General features: G+C 38.3%; 1 protein-coding gene across 2 annotated transcripts; it reads right to left on the bottom strand.

Annotated features, from left to right (window-relative positions):
• Window positions 1–5,167: 5,167 nt before the first annotated feature.
• Window positions 5,168–17,623, bottom strand: kti12.L (KTI12 chromatin associated homolog L homeolog). 2 transcript variants are annotated; one of them, NM_001096604.1, is made up of 10 exons: window positions 17,555–17,623; window positions 15,108–15,268; window positions 14,466–14,517; window positions 14,306–14,358; window positions 13,363–13,418; window positions 12,201–12,280; window positions 7,662–7,821; window positions 7,510–7,572; window positions 7,017–7,085; window positions 5,168–5,682 (listed from the first exon to the last, which is right to left on the bottom strand). In NM_001096604.1, exons 2-10 carry the CDS (start codon window positions 15,253–15,255, stop codon window positions 5,536–5,538), a joined length of 828 nt encoding a protein of 275 aa, NP_001090073.1. In that variant the 5' UTR covers window positions 15,256–15,268; window positions 17,555–17,623; the 3' UTR covers window positions 5,168–5,535. The 2 variants fall into 2 exon arrangements, with proteins under 2 accessions (NP_001090073.1, XP_018106763.1); XM_018251274.2 differs by having other exon boundaries at window positions 5,169–5,682; window positions 17,470–17,566.
• Window positions 17,624–18,553: the final 930 nt, after the last annotated feature.

Below are 18,553 nucleotides of genomic sequence, written 5' to 3'. Positions count from 1 at the left end.
GAACAGCCCCACACTGACTGCCTCACAACCTGCCGACCTTGTCACCTCTTCTCAATTCTACTGCTCTCCTCTGTTATAGCCTGGGCCATTGTGCCACTTGCTGACTTTTAATATTCTGTTCAATTTCATTCAGGGATGCATTATTCACTATATTTCTTTATTTAACAACAAGAGGTGTTATTATTGCTAATGATACTAAAGCACAGGATTTATTGCTATTCACAATGGGGAATTCTGATGTTGGAATCTGAAATATTCCGGAGTTGGAATTTTAATTATAGTCACAGTTATGAGCATATCTATTCTATATATCATAATCTATTTCCTTATAGTCCCTGAAAAAAGTTTTTCTTTGGGCTAATTTTAATGCAGTGCAAGTCTATTTCGTTCAAATCATAACCATCATAATAAATCTGCCCCTGACTAAAGAGGGGAAAATACATCCCCTTTAATTCTGCAGACTGCTGGGGACTTGAAGTCATTCTGCTTTTCAGAAAAATATATACTGTATTTATTTTTGCCAGCAGAATAGGACTGGGCATTGAGGGCAAGTGTGCGGCAACCCTGTACTCCAGGAGCAGCTGGAAATCCTCTGATTATATGCCTCTGCTATGTGGGCCAGGCAGAAGAGAGAAGCAGCGCTGAATTCAGGACGCAGCGTTGGTTAATGAACATTTAGAAGGAGCCTGTTAGACTGAAGAGTTAGACTTGTTAGACTGAACTTTTGATTTCTGGATTTTAAGCAATGATACGTCAGTTCTCTATTCCCCCATCTGATAATATTTCATCTCACAGAAAGATCTTTGAAAAATCAAGTTATTTACCATTTTTCTCCTATTCACACATGCTTCTTGAAAATGCTACACTTCATAGGACCCAGTATCCCCCCTTTTTTGTACGTTGTGTGATTGGCAGGCATGTATTTAGCTAGTCAATTACTCTTTCCTCTGGCATATCGGATTATGATCAGTGTCCTGTTACTAATCCCTGTAATTCCCCAAGTTTGTTAAATAAAAAGTCTGGTATTAACCATGCGCCTGTGTGAGTACAGCCCCATTGAAAAAAAGCTAAATGCGTCTATTCCTGTGCTCCCAAGCGGCTGAACGCAGAAAAACGGAACGCAGAGGAGCACAGCTTCAACCGCTCGTCATTAAGAGCCCTTAGTCCACACAGCAAAAACGAGGCGATTCGTCGCCAGGCGACCAAATCTCCCCAAAACGCCCTGTGTGAACTAACCGTAACACCCACAGAAGGCTGAATGACCGGATTAGCCAAGACCAGAATACCCCAGGGGTTCTTTAAGGGTATCTTTACCTTTGAGTTAAGTTTTAGTATCATGTGAGAGTCTTCATTTATTATAATTTTTTTATTTTTTCACTTTCTGTTCAGCAACTTTTCAGTTTGACATTTTAGCAGATATCTGGTTGGTAGAGTTCACATTACCTTAGGAACCAGGGAGTGGTGTGAACAAGAGACTAGAATATGAATAGGAGATGCCAAAAAATGAAAAATAAGTAATAAAAGTGACAACAATATAATTAAAGCCTGCAGAAAAATAGGCTTTGGCTGCTGAGGCCAGTGACCCCCATTTGAAAGTTGGAAAGAGTCAGAAAGAGAAGGCCAATTATTTAAAAAAAACAACAACCTAGAAACAATAAATAATTTAGACTTATTGAAAAGTTGTTTAGAATTTACCATTCTGTAACATACTAAAAGTTAACTTTAAGGTGAACCACCCCTCTAACCATTTTTGGAATGGAATGCAAAAGAGATAAATCATCCCACCTGTTATGTCTGCATCATTCAGTATGTGCTTAATTCAAGGATTACACATTCAGCCTGCAGTGGAGATCCAATTTTATTCATTGTACAGTTCTCATTCCTTCCTCTGTTTTCTCCCTCATGCCGTTCCTCCTACTTCCTGATCCTGCCTCCTACCCAGCCTGCCTCTCTGCCTTAGGGCAGAGACACACGTGGAAATTCTGGGAGATTTAGTCCCCAGCGACAAATCGTCCCTTCTTCAGTCGACTAATCTCCCCAAAATGCCTTCCTGCCGGCTAGAATGTAAATTGCCGGCAGGATGGCACTCGGAGAGATTCGTTTTCCAAAGTCGCCTGAAGTTTCCTTGTGAGACAACTTCAGGCGACTTCAGAAACGAAGCGTTCCGAGTGCCATCCCACCTGCGATTTACATTCTAGCCGGCAGGGAGGCAGTTCAGGGAGAGATTAGTCGCCTGAAGAAGAGGAGATATGTCACCGGGTGACTAAATCTCCCGGAATCTCCACGTGTCTCTGCCTTTAAGTATCACTGTAACTTAAACATGCAGGCATTACACCACTAAATTCAAAATCTGTTATATAATCTGTTAAAAGCAGCTATTTTGCCATAGGAATCATTTATTTTTTTTATTCACCATTCAAGAGTTATAGGGGCATATTTATTAAAATGATGTAAAATAATTCATATCTTGAGTGGTTCACCTTTAATTTTACAGGTTATCAAAGGTTCAGTTTCAGTTTTTCCACAAAAAAATGGTTATTTTTCAGAACAAATGCTCTGTAAGGCTACAAATTTCTTTTTATTGCTCATCTATCAGGCCCTCTCCTATTCCAATCTCTTATTTAAATCAGTATGTGGTTGCTAGGGTAATTTGGACCCTAGCAATCAGATTTTTGAAATGGCAAACCGGAAAGCTGCTGAATAAAAAGCTAAAATACGAATAATAAAAAAATGAAAACCATTTGCAATTTGTCTCAGAATATCATAATAATAATAAAAGTTAACTCAACAGTAAACAATGTAGTAAGAACTTGCAGCTTTGACCCTTTTGCCCCTTCCAGCACCAGATCTACTATAAGTGGATTTTATATTCTACATCAATCCCTTTAACTGTTGTCTTTATATGCCATTCCATAGGGCCTGGTGTTATGTATGTCTATTTGAGGGTTGCTATAGTCTTGAATAAGGCTAAAAAGGTAGTTGATGTGAATGGGTGTTTGTATATGGAACAGATTAGAAATATCCAGACACAGAACAACCAAAGTCATAACATCATAAGATTCCCCTCCCAGTGGAATATGTAAAAGGAGGGGCAAATGGCTTCACCCTGTGTCTCCGTGTCTTTGGCAGGGAAAGAAGCGATACATTATCAGATTTAATATTTCATACAAGCCTCTGCTTCAGTGGCTCATTAGCATTTCACACACAATGCGCTGACATTTCAGCAATGACATTGTGTGGGAAGATTGCATTGCTGTCGTGGTACGGAGGTTACTAGTGTATGTAATTCCTGACATATCGGCCAATCGTGCAGCTTCCCCAGAGTCCTGCAGTGAAGAGGAGTGATTCACTATAGTGTCACACTTACAGAGGTCATTTGGAAATGGAAGAATGAAAAACACAAGAGGAAGAGATATGGAAAGGTCACAGAAAGTGATAGTAGGCATTACAGAAGGTTATCTATACTGTGAGAGAGTTACAGTTTGCTTTTTGCAGGTATTAGGGCTCATTTATGATGGCTAAATGCAGATGTGGTCACACAAGTTTGTCAGATGCATGAATTAAAAGTACTTGTTGCAAAGGTGCTCCTTGTGCTCCCACATAGTTGTGCTTGGTGCCATTTGGTCCATCCCTCCCCTCTCACGCAGTGTCTATTTCCCCTTTTGGAGGGTTTTCTGTGACTTCTGTACATGTCACAATTCAGTGTTTCAATTAACTCAGTGATGGACAGACAGACAGTCCGCTGACATGCAGGACAGACAAGGCAGTCCCATACGTCTGATTAGTCTGGGATGTGGCCAGAATTTGAGGCCAAAGGCAATATACACTCATATCCAGCAAAGTATTTAGTGAAATATTACCCCATTTTTGTCTACCTATGGAATAAAAGGATACCAATCTTTCAGGGGCTGATGTACTACAATTATGGAATTCCCTTATCTGGAAATCTCCCATAGACTCCATTTTAAAAGGGCAAGTCAACCCCCAAAATAAACATTTTCCTAATAAAAGAAAACATAATTCTAAGCAACCTTCCAATATACATTTATTACAAATTGTCAGCGCTTTTAAAGTTATTTGTAAAAAAAAAGAATTGCTATTCAAAGCAGCATTTGCTTAACTCCTGGTTGTTTCTTTTTAAACAATGTTGCAAAAGTCTTAGTTTCCCAGCAAAGACAGGTCAGTTAATCAGTTGTCTTGTCTTAGGGCTAGTCCACACGAGGAGATTCGGGGAGATTTTGTCGGCGATGCGTTTTCTATAGTCGCCCGAAGTTGCCTCAGTGGGGCAACGTTGGGCGACTATTGAAAACACATCGCCGCTGGTGCATTAGCACAGGCGACTTTTCATTGTAACCTATGGGGAAAAACGCTGAAGCAGTTCAGGGAGAAAGTCGCTCAAAAGACGAGGCGATTAGTCGCCAGGCGACAAAATCTCCCCGTGTGTCCTTACCCTTACATTGTATCAACAGTCTGGGTCACCAGGGCAGAGACTACACAGGGACAGACACTGATTACAATAGCATTACATATCATTTGTAATAAATGTATATTGCAAAGTAGCTTAGAATTATGTTTTGTCAAAAAATATATTTTGGGGTGACATTCCCTTTAAGCTCTAATTTTTATAAATTGCTCTGTACTTTATGGTAACACTTAGCTACATGTATCCATATTAGTGACAAAACAATCATATTGGGTTTATTTAGTGTTTAAACCTTTTTGGGGGGGGGAGTGATCTTTAAATTATTTTTTTAGCAGACTCAAGGTACAGTGATCCAAATTACAGAAAGATCTATTATCCAGAAAAATCCCAAGCATTCTTGATAATAGATCCAACGCCAGTATTAGTATATGTTGATACATCAGCACAGCTCTTAAAAGGATACTTTTCACTACTCAACATGCTAGTATTTTCCATGCTAGAACAACTTGTACACATCCTCCTCCCCATACAGTGTGTGTTTTGCATCAGGGAAGCAGGATTCAGACATATAATGCTGTGAGCAGTGCAAAGGATACACACTGACTAAAAGGGATATGATAGACTATCAGTTATACTGATGCTACTATCCTGCTGCTAAAAAAATGTTAATGTTGTGTGCTTCTGGTGTCAACTTGTCTAAGCTTAGTTGGAGGAAACAATTCAGACAAGGACTATAAATATGATATCCATTAAAATGTATATTTTATTGTGTAAAAATACCAATCTGAAACCAAGGATGTTTGATTTTGGCTCCAAATATAAGTGTAAAACTATTTTTTTATATTCTGGTTTGAGCATAAAATACCGGCTGGGGGCAAACAGAAAAAAAAATGTAATTCATATGAGTCAAAGAAAACTTTTATATTAACTCTCGAGCATTAGCTTGTGCATAGAAAATAAATATAACTATAAAAGATGAAAATGAGCACAAAAGGGGAGTTCTGGATGAAGGTTAAAGTGAGCTGTTCAAAGACATCTGTAGAAATCCCAATTGAATTTCAAATAGGACATCCCATACCGGTTTTTACTTTCTGTAGCAGTCTATAGGAGGACTATCCGTGGATACTCTGGTTTAAATACTGTACAAACATGTTTGCAAGCTGGGAGATATTCTCATTGGGATGCAATTTAGTGTAACTGATGAACTGTTGGCGGAGTCTCCGCAGCTCAGACATGCTCAAGATTCGTGGTAGCTGCACGTAGGATTGTTAAGGAACATACAGAACTATTCCTTCCAGGATATATAGAAATATACACACAGTGTCATAAGAGTTATCCCTACAAACCAACAGAGAAATAGTTTTGTATCCATCTCCTCTATACACACTAAAATACATCTATTTTGTTATAATAACTTTCAACTTTTTACAGTGGCAGTGTGCTGCAGACGTCTTGATCTGTACTAACCCACTCAGTCTATTACTGGAAATCAAATGTAATACCAGGTAGCCTAAATATATGGAACATCTCTATTTCAGTGACTGTTCAGACCAAATATGGCTGTTATCCATTTCTCATGCATGTATGGAATCTGCAGATGAAGGCCACAGCAGCAGAAAATATATTAAATACAGCCATTTCCCCCACACTGTCACTTAACTACCAAAAGCCAAGTAACATTTTAGTGATATCTGGAAAAACCTCCATTCAGTAAATATGAATTATTGTGCCTTTTTCTGGTTGTATTTAGGGGATTCAAGTGCCATTACTTGTAGAAAATGCAGTTCATAATCCGCTACGAAATTTCAAAGTTTTCAAAAAGCTGGTGCTACATACATAAATAACGATGATGATGAATTCTGTTGACTATACAAAACCCTGACTGTCATATCTTCTTATGCAATAACGCTGAATATTTATATGGCTGTACTACCAATTAATAAAACTGTGAATAATGGATAAGTGTTATCCATGACTTCAGCCTCAGTAAGAAGATGTACACAATTAAGTCTGCCCACTGACAGCTGGCAGTGAGCATGACTAAAGCTGGCCATAGATGTTGAGATTTTTAAAAGATCAGATCCTGATCGTGAGACCACGATCTTCTCCGAACGATCGTACGATCGTACGAATTTACCATCAACTAAAAAGACCAATTTGCCAGGAAAATAAAGGGGAGCTGCCTGCTTGGCCCTCCAAACATAGATAGATTGCACTGGGACTGACAAAGATTTTTTGACCTGACCGATTGATTCATTGATTACTCAGCAAGTCCAGTTGTTTTTAGATTGACCTATACTAGATATTCCTGACAGATGTCGGCCGAAAAAACGTAAGATGTACGATCGTTCGAATCCCACTAACCGCACGATAATTTCGAAGGATCGGTCGGGCTTCCCTAAAATCGGTCGTTCGGCAAGAAGAATCGTCGCGTCTATGGGGAGCTTAACTCAAGGATGCTAAAACAAGAAAATAAAAGGAGGCCACACACCAGGCAGGTCTCCATGTGGACCAAACAATCAGACTATGTGTACGAAGAACACTGTGGCCAAAGCACACATAGACTGACTATCAATATTATTTTAAAGGATATTTTTTCACTGGCTCCAGGTACCATGATGACATCTCCCGGAATGCTGGTTTTCTGAGCACTCAGCACAGCCTGTATAGAAGATATTGAAAGATGCAGATAAATGCCATTTACGGTCTGAATGTCCTGTATGTCTGAATGTCCTGCAATTCAATATTCTGAGATATACATGTAAAGGAGTGCCAGTAATGAACTGAGCTGAACCTCTGGAGTAGTCTAGCAGTTCAATTACATATATAGTCATATTCTGCCCCTGCAGGAGGAAGCAATATGGTACCTGGGCTAACACAAGGCCTAATGTCTCTACATGATATTCTAGTACAATTTTCTGATACAGGGGTATACTGACTTTAACATGAAACACTACTGTAGGATACACAGTAATAATAAAACATAAGTGTAGGAAGAGGCCCTAATATTTTGTGTAGAAAAAGCTGACAAGTAATTTATAAGGGATCGACATGGTTCAGAGATGTCACAAATATCCATCACTCACAGTCACAACTTCTTGGGTCACCTTGTCCAGCTCATGCAGAAAATTTGTGGAGGACAGTGGTTGCTGTAAAAAAGACAATAACACAGAATGTCAAAATAACAATGTTATGAATATTAAGAGAGAGCATGAGAAAGGGAGGATAGGGTACCAACCATTTGTGTTGACTGGTTCGGAGGAGGTGCCTTCCTGTGGAATATAGCATTGCAGATCTGTTCAAGAGGAAGCTTTTCATCTTTATGCACTGAAAAAAGCGGGCTGTCCCACCGATTGCGGGAATCTGGAAATTCAAATCTCTGCACTAAGGAATCAAATCTGTGGTTAAAAAAAAGTATATTACGGATGGTTGAGTTAACATGACTATAATCGTGTTATCTTGTTTTCAAGTGGGGGTAATTGTAATCTCCAATATTGGCAACACTGACTTTCCTATATATAGTTATAATAAATGACCGCGCTGAAGCAAGTATTAAACAGCCACAGTGTTTTATTTAAAAGAACATTCATACATAACAGAAACTTTGGTTGAAGCCACAGAGTTGTATTTTGTGTGTGAATGTAAGTGTATAAAGTAGACTTGGGTAAGGAATCCACTCAAATATGCTTTACAGTCACTACAGATTTAAGTTATGCTCAGGGAAGGTCCCATATGGTACAATTATAGGGAAAACTTTGACTAATCAGGTTTCTGGCTATTCACACCAAATAACCCTTTATTTGCCAGTAAAGCCAATTAAATTGGGTTCTTTATCCAAGAACACCGAGTACTTTTTCAGGTACATCATCTTGACTCCATTACTGCACTTCATGCAGTTACACGCAATGGTTTTTAAGGGTATTGGTGGACATTGGCTTCAATTATTGGCCCTCCACCACGGAGGGCAGAAAAATTTCGTGCCACTTTACCACAGAAGTTGGACAGCGCTGTTAAAGGATAACTGAAAACAACAGACATCTGCATTAGCTCCTCTACAAGTCACAGTGTCTGCCCCACCAATAAGACTTTGGTGTGTCCTTTATTCTTAGCACTGGACCTAAGCCCACCTTAATACATTTCAGTTGACAGGGATTGTATATTTCTTCCTTTACTTTTCAGCTAGTGGTGTGAGATGTGTACAGTATTGTATTGTATTGTGTTGGTTATAATAATGCATTGCCCACATTTAATTCACTGAAAACAGGGCGCTTTAAATAGGATATTCATTCAGGGGTATTGTTAGGCTGCTGTATTCAGTCTGTATGTACTAAACAGATGTGGAAAGCTTGGCTGGTGGGAAACCAATTACTTTCTATTCCCCCGCCATCTCTTAGATGGTTTCGACCTCACTGCAGTTCAATTAACAGAAATTCAGCCATTTTTGATAAGCATGGAGCTACAAAATTGGGATACTATTAATTGGGAGAAAAAGATTATGCTTACAGAAATAAAATCATTAAACAGAGCAAAACTTGGTGTTCTCCTCGCCTCAGCTTAATCTCTAAACGTCTGAAAATCCTATTCACTCATTTGCAATTCAACGAGCTGCTTGCTGAAATAAAAGATGTACAAGCTGTACATGCTGGCACTGGCAGCTTTGAACTAATCTATTCACAATTATGTACATCCCTGTTATCCTCCAGAGATATAGATACTTAGGTCTGCAGACTAAATCAGCTTCTAATGAATTAGTGTCTGCCTACAACCGAAACTTGCCATTTCCCAACTTGGAAAACAAAGTGGATGCTGTACAAACTACACTCAACCATAAGGGCTAGTCCACACGGGGAGATAGCGACGCGTTTGCGGTCGCGGCGACAAAGCGCCGCGACAGGCGCAGGCGACAGTTTTGTATGGGCGCCTATGTAAAAACGCCTGTGCTAACCACACGAGGCGATGCGCTTTTCAACAGTCGCCTGAAAAAGCCTGGCGAGGCATTTTCAGGCGACTGTTGAAAAGCGCATCGCCTCGTGTGGTTAGCACAGGCGTTTTTACATAGGCGCCCATACAAAACTGTCGCCTGTGCCGGTCGCGGCGACTGTCGCCGTGACCGCAAACGCGTCGCTATCTCCCCGTGTGGAATAGCCCTAAGACTTTTAATATATTTAACAGCGATGGCTAAAGTGACAATATCAGTTCTAAGCCTATAGCGATATGGAATGGATAGGATGTTGCTAATCATCTCCCATGAATGTCCCCTAGTCACGATGATGATGATATGAATAGCAATGACTAAAATGCTTACATGTCCACCTGTATTTTGACTTTATAGCCAGCCAGCAGATATTATAAAAAAATATTCTATGTAAATACCCTGCTAACTAGAGCAGCTGCTTTCACAGGCTGCCAGTCTTCATACCTACAGTTAGTCTGACCAGCCACCCATTTAGGGTAGGACTACACAAACGATTCCGCGCGATCTGACGCACTGCGACAAAACGCATGCAACTTACAAAAGTAAGGTAAGAGATATAATTGTCCATGGTATCGCAGCGCTGATCCGACACGACTGTTGGATGCAGACGCTGCATGCTGTGTCTGCATCAGCAGTTGCGTTGGAGCAACAATGTGACGCCATGCAACAATTCTATTACTCACTGTATTTTTGTTGCAAGCGTTTTGTCACAGCATGTCGGATTGCGGCGAAAACGCTCGTGGAGTCCTACTCTTAGACCTGACACATATAAAAAGGCAAATCTTACTAATGATTTTTAGCAGCTATCACCAGTTTCCAAAAAAGTTGTGACGCTGGGTAAAATGTACAGTAGATGAAAACAAATGGGTTGATTAGCAAATTATTTAGACCATTTTTTATTCCAAATAGTACAAAGACTACTTGCCAAATATTAAAACTGAGAAATGTTATTGTTTTTCTGAAAAATATATGCTCATTTAGAATTTGATGCCAGCAACTAATTTCAAAAAAGTTGGGACAGGGGCATGTTTCCCACTGTACGCTATCACCTCCTCTTTTAATAACACTATGTTTTTAAGCACCCAGGGGAGCAATTGTTGTAGTTTATAAATGTTGCCCCATTCTTGCCAGATTTCAGCAGGATTTCAGCTGCTCAACAGTTCGGGTGTCCTTTGTTGTAATGTAATGTCATTTAAATTGTCTCAGAATATCATACTCTGTATAATACAAAAAGTTAATTTGAATGCAAACAACTCCTTTAAATGCATGTATAGAGATTTCTCCGGATTCTCTGAATCTTTTAAAGGTAAGGTATGGTACCTGTTATCCAGAATGCAAGGGACCTGTGGTTTTTCTGATAAGATATCTTTCTGTTATTTGGATCTACTGGAGAATCATGTAAACATTAAATAATCCCAATGGGCTGGTTTTGCTTCCAATAAGGATTAATTATATCTTAGTTGGGATCAAGTACAAGTTGGGATCAAGTACAAGCTACTGTTTAATTATTACAGAGATTATTTGATTATAATGCAATCTATGGGAGGCAGCCTTTCCGTAATTCAGAGCTTTCTGGATAACGGATCCCATACCTGTATTATGTAATGTAGATTATGAAATTTCCAAATTCTTTGCAATTTTATGTTAACGTAATTCATAAAATCATTGTATATATTTTTCAGAAAACAAATATTCTAAGTTTTGGCATTTGATATGTTGTACTATTTGCATTTAAATATAGTCTTAAATAGTTTGCAAATCACTGTATTCTGGTTTTATTCATATTTTACTTTGTGTGCTTGAATTTTCCCCACTGGTTACATTTTAATCTGTTACATTTTCAATCAGCATGCATTACAAGGCCTGCTGACGTTTATATACTAAAGTGCTTTCTGGTGATTAGAATGCAAGTCAAAGGGGGGGGGGCTAGATAACTGGCTGTTTAAAAATGCCGCACTCAAGGGGCCCCTGTATGCCATTACTTTAAAGCATAACATGGTTAGGTCATATATGGTACAGCTAGTGTCTCTGATGACACCAAACATTCGAGCTACAGAACAACTATTGTGGAATATTTAAAAAAAACATTTATGTCTCATAAAATACCAAGTAAAAGTCATGACTAATTTGCCCAACAATCTCAAAGTACAGATTTGATATTCCCTAAAATGCTTATGGATGTGTGGACTAGTTACTTCTAGTTATAGCCCGGCCAAAGTTTTTAGCCATTATTAGTTTAATATCAAAAGCTAAAATGTAGCACGAGCAAAAAATAAATAAATAAATCAGAAAACATAAAAGTACTTGGTAGTAACTGAAATGCTATATGATACACTAAGCACTACACCAGATTACATAACCCAAGCTTCTGATGCCATTTCACAGCCATTTAAACATGGACACATTCCATTTTTTTTTTTAAAACCACTCCAACCAAGAATGCAAAAATAAATGTATAAATTGAAACTATACCTTAGACTTAAAATATACAATAATACCAATGCAATGCCATTACATGTTTTTGACAGTGGTATAACTATAGTGGGAAAAAAAGGGGTCCCACTAAGGAACCATGCCCCTGCACTCTACCCCTAGCTCCAATGGAAGGACAGCAGGAATCTCTGGTGTTATGTTGGAGTTGCCAGTGGGTCCCAAGTGATACAATTTGTTCTTGACTTTATATGCATGTTATAAGGGCTGCTAAGGGCTTTTAAAAAGAGAGTTAGCTGTAAGTATTTGAGTTCATGATGAGGAGTGAAGCCTGCTTTAACAATTGCTTGATTTAGGCACTCAGATGCTTACATTTCTTGATTATATTGCTCATTTTTGTCCCTGTGCTGGTTCCATGTGGAGCTGACCTCAGGGGATGTTATACAATGAATCTGCAGTAGAGGAGAAAGCGGCAGAAAGAGAGAGAAAGAAATAGAAAAGCAGTTACTGCATCAACTATACAATATCTTAAATTAAATGCAAAAAGTAGGTAAACATAAATAACAACGGGTACTTTCTGCCTCTTAGACAGGTAAATCTGACATTTCTAATTTTATGTAAGTTTTTACCCCAAATTGGTGCTCCAGTCCCCTGCATTGCTTATGACCCATTTGTTTCTTACCTTGGCAGTTGCTTATCATGAAGTGATGGAAATTGTACTTCAACAACTGCTGCAGGGCCACTCATCGCCCAACACATATCTGTGTATTTTTGTTTATACAGCCTATCTCCCCATTATTAACTCCAGCTCATGAGCAATTTTTAAAAATACCAATTCAAAATTAGGCAGACTTAAATTGGCAGTGGAAAAGCGAACTTGGGTTTCAGGCACAATGTGTACCCAATGTGGCCCCAGCATACAATCTACTACAATTTAGTCTGGCACAGTAGTTTATCTGATTTGGCTCACAGCTTAATTCATGACATGTTATAGATTAAAAGTTACCCACAAAATATACAGCCTACAGGCAGTCTTCTACTTGGAAAGATGGGCAGCTACATAAGTAGAAAAAATACATCTGCCATAGACAATGGTTATCCCATTTAACTGCACACCTGTATCCCCTCAAAGTGTTAAGGTTGCACATAAATACAGTATATCACTCTGTTTGTTGAATACTGCACCAATAAGTTAATACACCCAGTTTTTTTCGCCGGGCATTATGTGTCCTTATGTGCCCACAGGAGTAAATTGATCATCTGATGATTGTCTTAAATTTGCCAGCACTATATAATTTGAGATAAATATATAAATCAGTTCTTATTGATCCATTGTTTCCTATTGACTGAAAACAAGCACAACTGACAAGTATATTCATGTATAGGCTGTTAGTTGATTTGAACTGAAGTAAAACAGGACTACTTCACTCAAACATATAAATAACCTATTACACGGAAATTGTATAAAAAACATTCTAAATGAAAAACTCATTAGCTTTCATGGTATACAAGCTTCATCATGCGCATGACATACCAGGCAGTGTGGAGTCTGAACATGCTTAATCAAGCAGAACAGTTCATATCTGTAACCTGAAAAGAAATGGACACTCAGTACATGGTTTGCTTAGTATCAGTATATACAGTATGGAATATGATCTCTACATTTCAGAAGCTTTTATTTCCTTCTAAAGTTTAAAAATTTAAATATTTGAATAACTGCAATGCAGCTATAGGATCTCTTTGGAAACGCAATAACCAGAATGCTACAAATTATGGGAAGGCCATCCATTTTAAGCAAATAATTATAATTTTTAAACCATATGCTTGCACATGACTGCAACTAAGCTACATAAATCCATACTGATGCTAAACCCCAATCCCCACCATTCCAGATAATAGAGCCCATACCTGTATACCAAATAAATAATGTCTCAAAAATGCAGCACATTGGTCACCTACATATGGTTGGTCACTAATCCTACGCCATACGTATGCCCATAATGAGCGGGCTAGGACACTTTATTACTTGGATGCTTGGAGTTCCAAAATGGCTGCCCAAACCAGGAGAAGTCAGGGATCTCAGATACTGCTACTATTATTTTAGAACTGGCAACTTTTTAAGCAATAATTTCAAACTCATTTCATCCATCTGTAAGTAAAATCAAGCAACAGTTGTGCACAACATAAATTGTAGGAGACTTAATGTTACAAATTTCTGCAATCATTCTCTCACGGAGACCTCAAGGATCAATTAGACAGGAAAAATAGAAAGCCGATTTGCACTGCATGGAAGATACTGCTGTAATGGCTAATGATTTTTGAATAGCAGATACTAGTTTTTATTACACATCACTGACCCCTTTAAAATGTTCCAGTAAGCTCCACATAAATATCATGAGCTATCAAAGTACTGTATGTTAGTGACAACTGGAAAAACTTCACATATTACTGAATACATTGCCCACATCAGCTGTTACCTTTAATATAGTTAAGTGAATCCAGAATCACAACATCTTCTTTATTTAACTTCCTAAAGAAAAAAAAAAAGAATTCAGTTAGAAAAAGCATTGTGTATAACTAGCTAAAAGGAAAGAAAACAATACAAAAACAAGGTAAAGATTATTAAAGGTCGCCAACCTTTCCACTGCAGCTCTCAGAGATCCCCTTAAATCTTTCTCTTCTCTGGAGTCTGGAAGAATGTACAAGAAAAGGTGTATTATGGTATGCTTTCCCTTTTGGGGATATCACAGCATTGTTTGGGAAGCACTTTACATATTATTAAACTTTTCACAAGTATAGTGATTTCATCTTGCAAAAAATGAATATTTAATATAAATTTCATCTCATAGAACAAGGAACTTTCTAAATGCAATCGATTAAAAAATCTATACTGCTTCTGAAATATTAAGTCACCCTTAATGATGAAGATGAAATAAAGCTGATTTTAATTTTCACAATAGCTCCCCTTAACATCTTACCATTAACTTTTCATACTGATTGGGCTAAAGCTCCACTTTGCAATCATCATTTGCTCCCCTTAGCTTATAAACTGGCTAACAACCTACTAAAAGCAAAAACAAAACAACATTTACACAAGATCCCATGGCCTAAAAAACTACAGACTGGTCTTGGGGAGTCTACCTTGCCTACTAAGTCTGAATAAAAAGCAATGAAACTTAACAAGTCACACACATATCATTAACAGACAAGTAATTCCTTTTTCACTTAGATTCCTAAAAAACAACAAGGTACTGTCTCATCCAAAGTGAAATCCTCTACCTGCATAAACGGCATTCCTGTCCACTCCAAGAACATGGTCTCCAATGATGTGAACCTTCCTCCCACTCTGTTCCAGGTGTTCCTGCAGCTCTTGTGACCTGCTGCTTTTACCACTGCAGGGGAAGCCACACAGCAAAATTAGAGGCATATCTTCAACTGACCTGCAGAGGAATATAAGGGGAAATCATTGTTGCAAATGTGTGGAGTTGCAAATGTATGAAAACTATGGCAGAGATAAGTTTTGTATTTTTCTGCAATAAGAGCAAAATTGTATTCTTAGAGAACCCTAAGTAGAGAGGCTGCAGATAGTTGGGCAATGTAACCCTGAACAAAGTATACTATGCATCCAAACACTGGGAGGCCTGTTAATTTCTTTACCTCAGCTTTAAAGGGGAACTATCGCAAAAATGAAAATATAATATATAAAAGCTTCAGCACACTGACATAAGAGACTTAATACAATCAATTAAATATTCTGCATTATTTCTGAAATAATCAAGTTTATGTTCACTATCCCTCTCTCAACATCTGTTTCTCTTCATTCTGTCTTCATGCAGCAGTTGGGTGTCAGATATGCATTGACAGTTAGATACAATATATCTTATAGGGGGGGGACTTCCTTTCCTATCAGATGAATGCAGATGAAGTAGCAGATGAATTAGCAGATGAATCCTGCATGTAAAGAGTCTGGATTTCGGGTGATTTTAATAGAGTGAGATCTAATACATCTTCTAGGCAAAAGGAGCCCCCCTATAAGATATATTGGATCTAACTGTCAATGACTATTGGACACCCAACTCCTGTATGAAAAGAGAATGAAGAGAAACAGAAGCTGATAGAGTAATAGCAAAGATAAACTTGATTATGTCAGAAACTATGCAGAATATTTAATTGATTGTATTTCGAAAGTTTCTTATTTCAGTATGCTGAAGCTTATAATAAATTTAAATTTTCCCGATAGTTCCCCTTTATAGGGATACTGTCATGGGAAAACATGTTTTTTTCAAAACGCATCAGTTAATAGAGCTGCTCCAGCAGAATTCTGCACTGAAATCCAATTCTCAAAAGAGCAGATTTTTTTTTATATTCAATTTTGGAATCTGACATGGGGCTAGACATATTGTCAGTTTCCCAGCTGCCCCCAGTCATGTGACATGTGCCTGCACTTTAGGATGGAACTGCTTTCTGGCAGGCTGTTATCTCTTCTACTCAATGTAACTGAATCAGTCTCAGTGGGACTTGGCTTTTACAGGCTGCTGGGGGGAAAGGGGGTGATATCACTCCAACTTGCAGTACAGCAGTAAAGAGTGACTAAAGTTTCTCAGAGCACAAGTCACATGATTGGGGGCAGCTGGGAAACTGACAATATGGCTAGCCCCATGTCAGATTTCAAAATCAAATATATAAAAAAAAAAAATCTGTTTGCTCTTTTGAAAAATGGATTTCAGTGCAGAATTCTGCTGGAGCAGCACTATTAACTGACGCGTTTTGGAAAAAAACACGTTTTCTCATGACAGTATCCCTTTAAAGAGAAGGTGGAACTATAATTTTCCAGAATAAATCTGACAAAAACTGATAGCATTTAAGGTCCATAGCAAAACAGAAGTTGAGTGAGGTCCTGCTCACTACAGCCTACAATCTAAAGGCAATGCAGGGCATGAAACAATAAGTGCATGTTACAAATGAGCATCACTCCTTCTACAGAAGACTAATAATGATATGCGGTAAGTATACATATGCAGATATTTCCTCTAGGTATGCAGACTAAAAAGGTAGTGAACTTAGAGGTGGGCAAGCAATGCCGTGGAGCGGTTGTTAGTAGTGCTGCAGTGTACCTAACCAGTGGACATTTGCTTGGGAGTTTCTTCTCTTTTTCATCAATACGCCCTTAAATAATGTTATATATAATGGGCCTCTATTCATGCCATACACTGGCACAGCTTTATTCTACCAGTAAATACTAATAATTTTATATTTACAAGCCTATAAAATGCTACACTGAGAAAGAACTTTATAAAATACAATGAGTGTACATTTTATTTATGAATGGTGATTAATCATTTTACTTGCCAGCACTCCCAAAAATAAGTGTATTATATTTAAACATGTTTGCTTAGGTCAGCCAGAGGCACACTGCCATCTTCTCCCCTGTCCCAGGGATCCTTTGCGCCTTCCCTGGGCTGTGCTCATGCGCACTTTAGTCAATTTGGAACTTAGAGAAAACAAAGCTGAACTTGTTTACTTGTTAATAAACATCACACCTATGTAAAGCATAAAAACATCAACTTTTAAAAACGGAGATAGAACAAAAAAAATAGCATTATGTTCTCATTCCTTTACAAATCCCCCGCGTGTGACATACTTGCGTGCAAACTGAATGGAGTAAAGAGGATATAGTGTGGCATCCTTATCTGCTCAGAAAGAAAATGGTTAAGATTATATTTTACCTCTTAAATATGTAATTTATTATCAGAGCTGCGGAGACATCCTATCTGCTTCCGTGCCTAGGCTGAAACGAGGGCTGGATGTAGGCTTTCATTCTTCCACCGGAAGTGGTCATACCTGTGAGTGACAAGCAGAACTGTGCAATTGCAGTACAAGTCCCACCCCTGTCTCTCTGCTCCTGACATCAAGCTGCAGATTGAGAGAGAGAAAAGTCTATCAAGAAATCAGACACAAGAATAGGGTCAGGCAATGCATGCTGGAAACAAGATACTTAAGGATCCCTCATGTGATTTAGCCCTATGTATCTTATTAAAATGGATAATGAATTGTACATAATGACAATTTATATGAATTGTTAGTGTTTGATTCATTATACTTACCTAACCTGCATATTTTCTATTAGTTTGCATAGAAAAGGCATTGTTAAACTATAACACTATAGGCTGTAATCTGCTATATTTGCACACAACACCTTCCTGCTTTGAACAATCGCAACAGTTCCCTACACTTAATTTCAAAGCACAAAGACCTGCGGCCGACCCTATCAATATAGTACAGGTATGGGCCCTGTTATCCAGAATGCTCGGGTCCTGGGGTTTTCCGGATAACGTATCTTTCCGTAATTTGGGTCTTCCTGCCTTAAGTCTACTAGAATTTAATTTAAACATTAAATAAACCCAATAGGCTGGTTTTGCTTCCAATAAGGATTAATTATATCTTAGTTGGGATCAAGTACAAGCTACTGTTTTATTATTACAGAGAAAAAGGAAATCATTCTTAAAAATTTGGATTATTTGGATAAAATGGAGTCTAAGGGAGACAGCCATTCCGTAATTCTGAGCTTTCTGGATATCGGGTTTCTGGATAAGGGATCCTATACCTGAACTGCCATTAAAGAGATACTGAAATCAGAAACTGAACCATTTTTACAACTAGCATAGCCTTGTCTTTGCATGCTGTTTATAATTTTGCCATAAAAGTATTTGCCAGATGCTTTTACA

Source organism: Xenopus laevis, chromosome 3L (assembly GCF_017654675.1).
Source record: "Xenopus laevis strain J_2021 chromosome 3L, Xenopus_laevis_v10.1, whole genome shotgun sequence".
Classification (NCBI taxonomy): Eukaryota; Metazoa; Chordata; class Amphibia; order Anura; family Pipidae; genus Xenopus; species Xenopus laevis.
The sequence above is the reverse complement of the archived record's forward strand: the minus strand, read 5'-3'. Positions and strand labels throughout refer to the sequence as shown.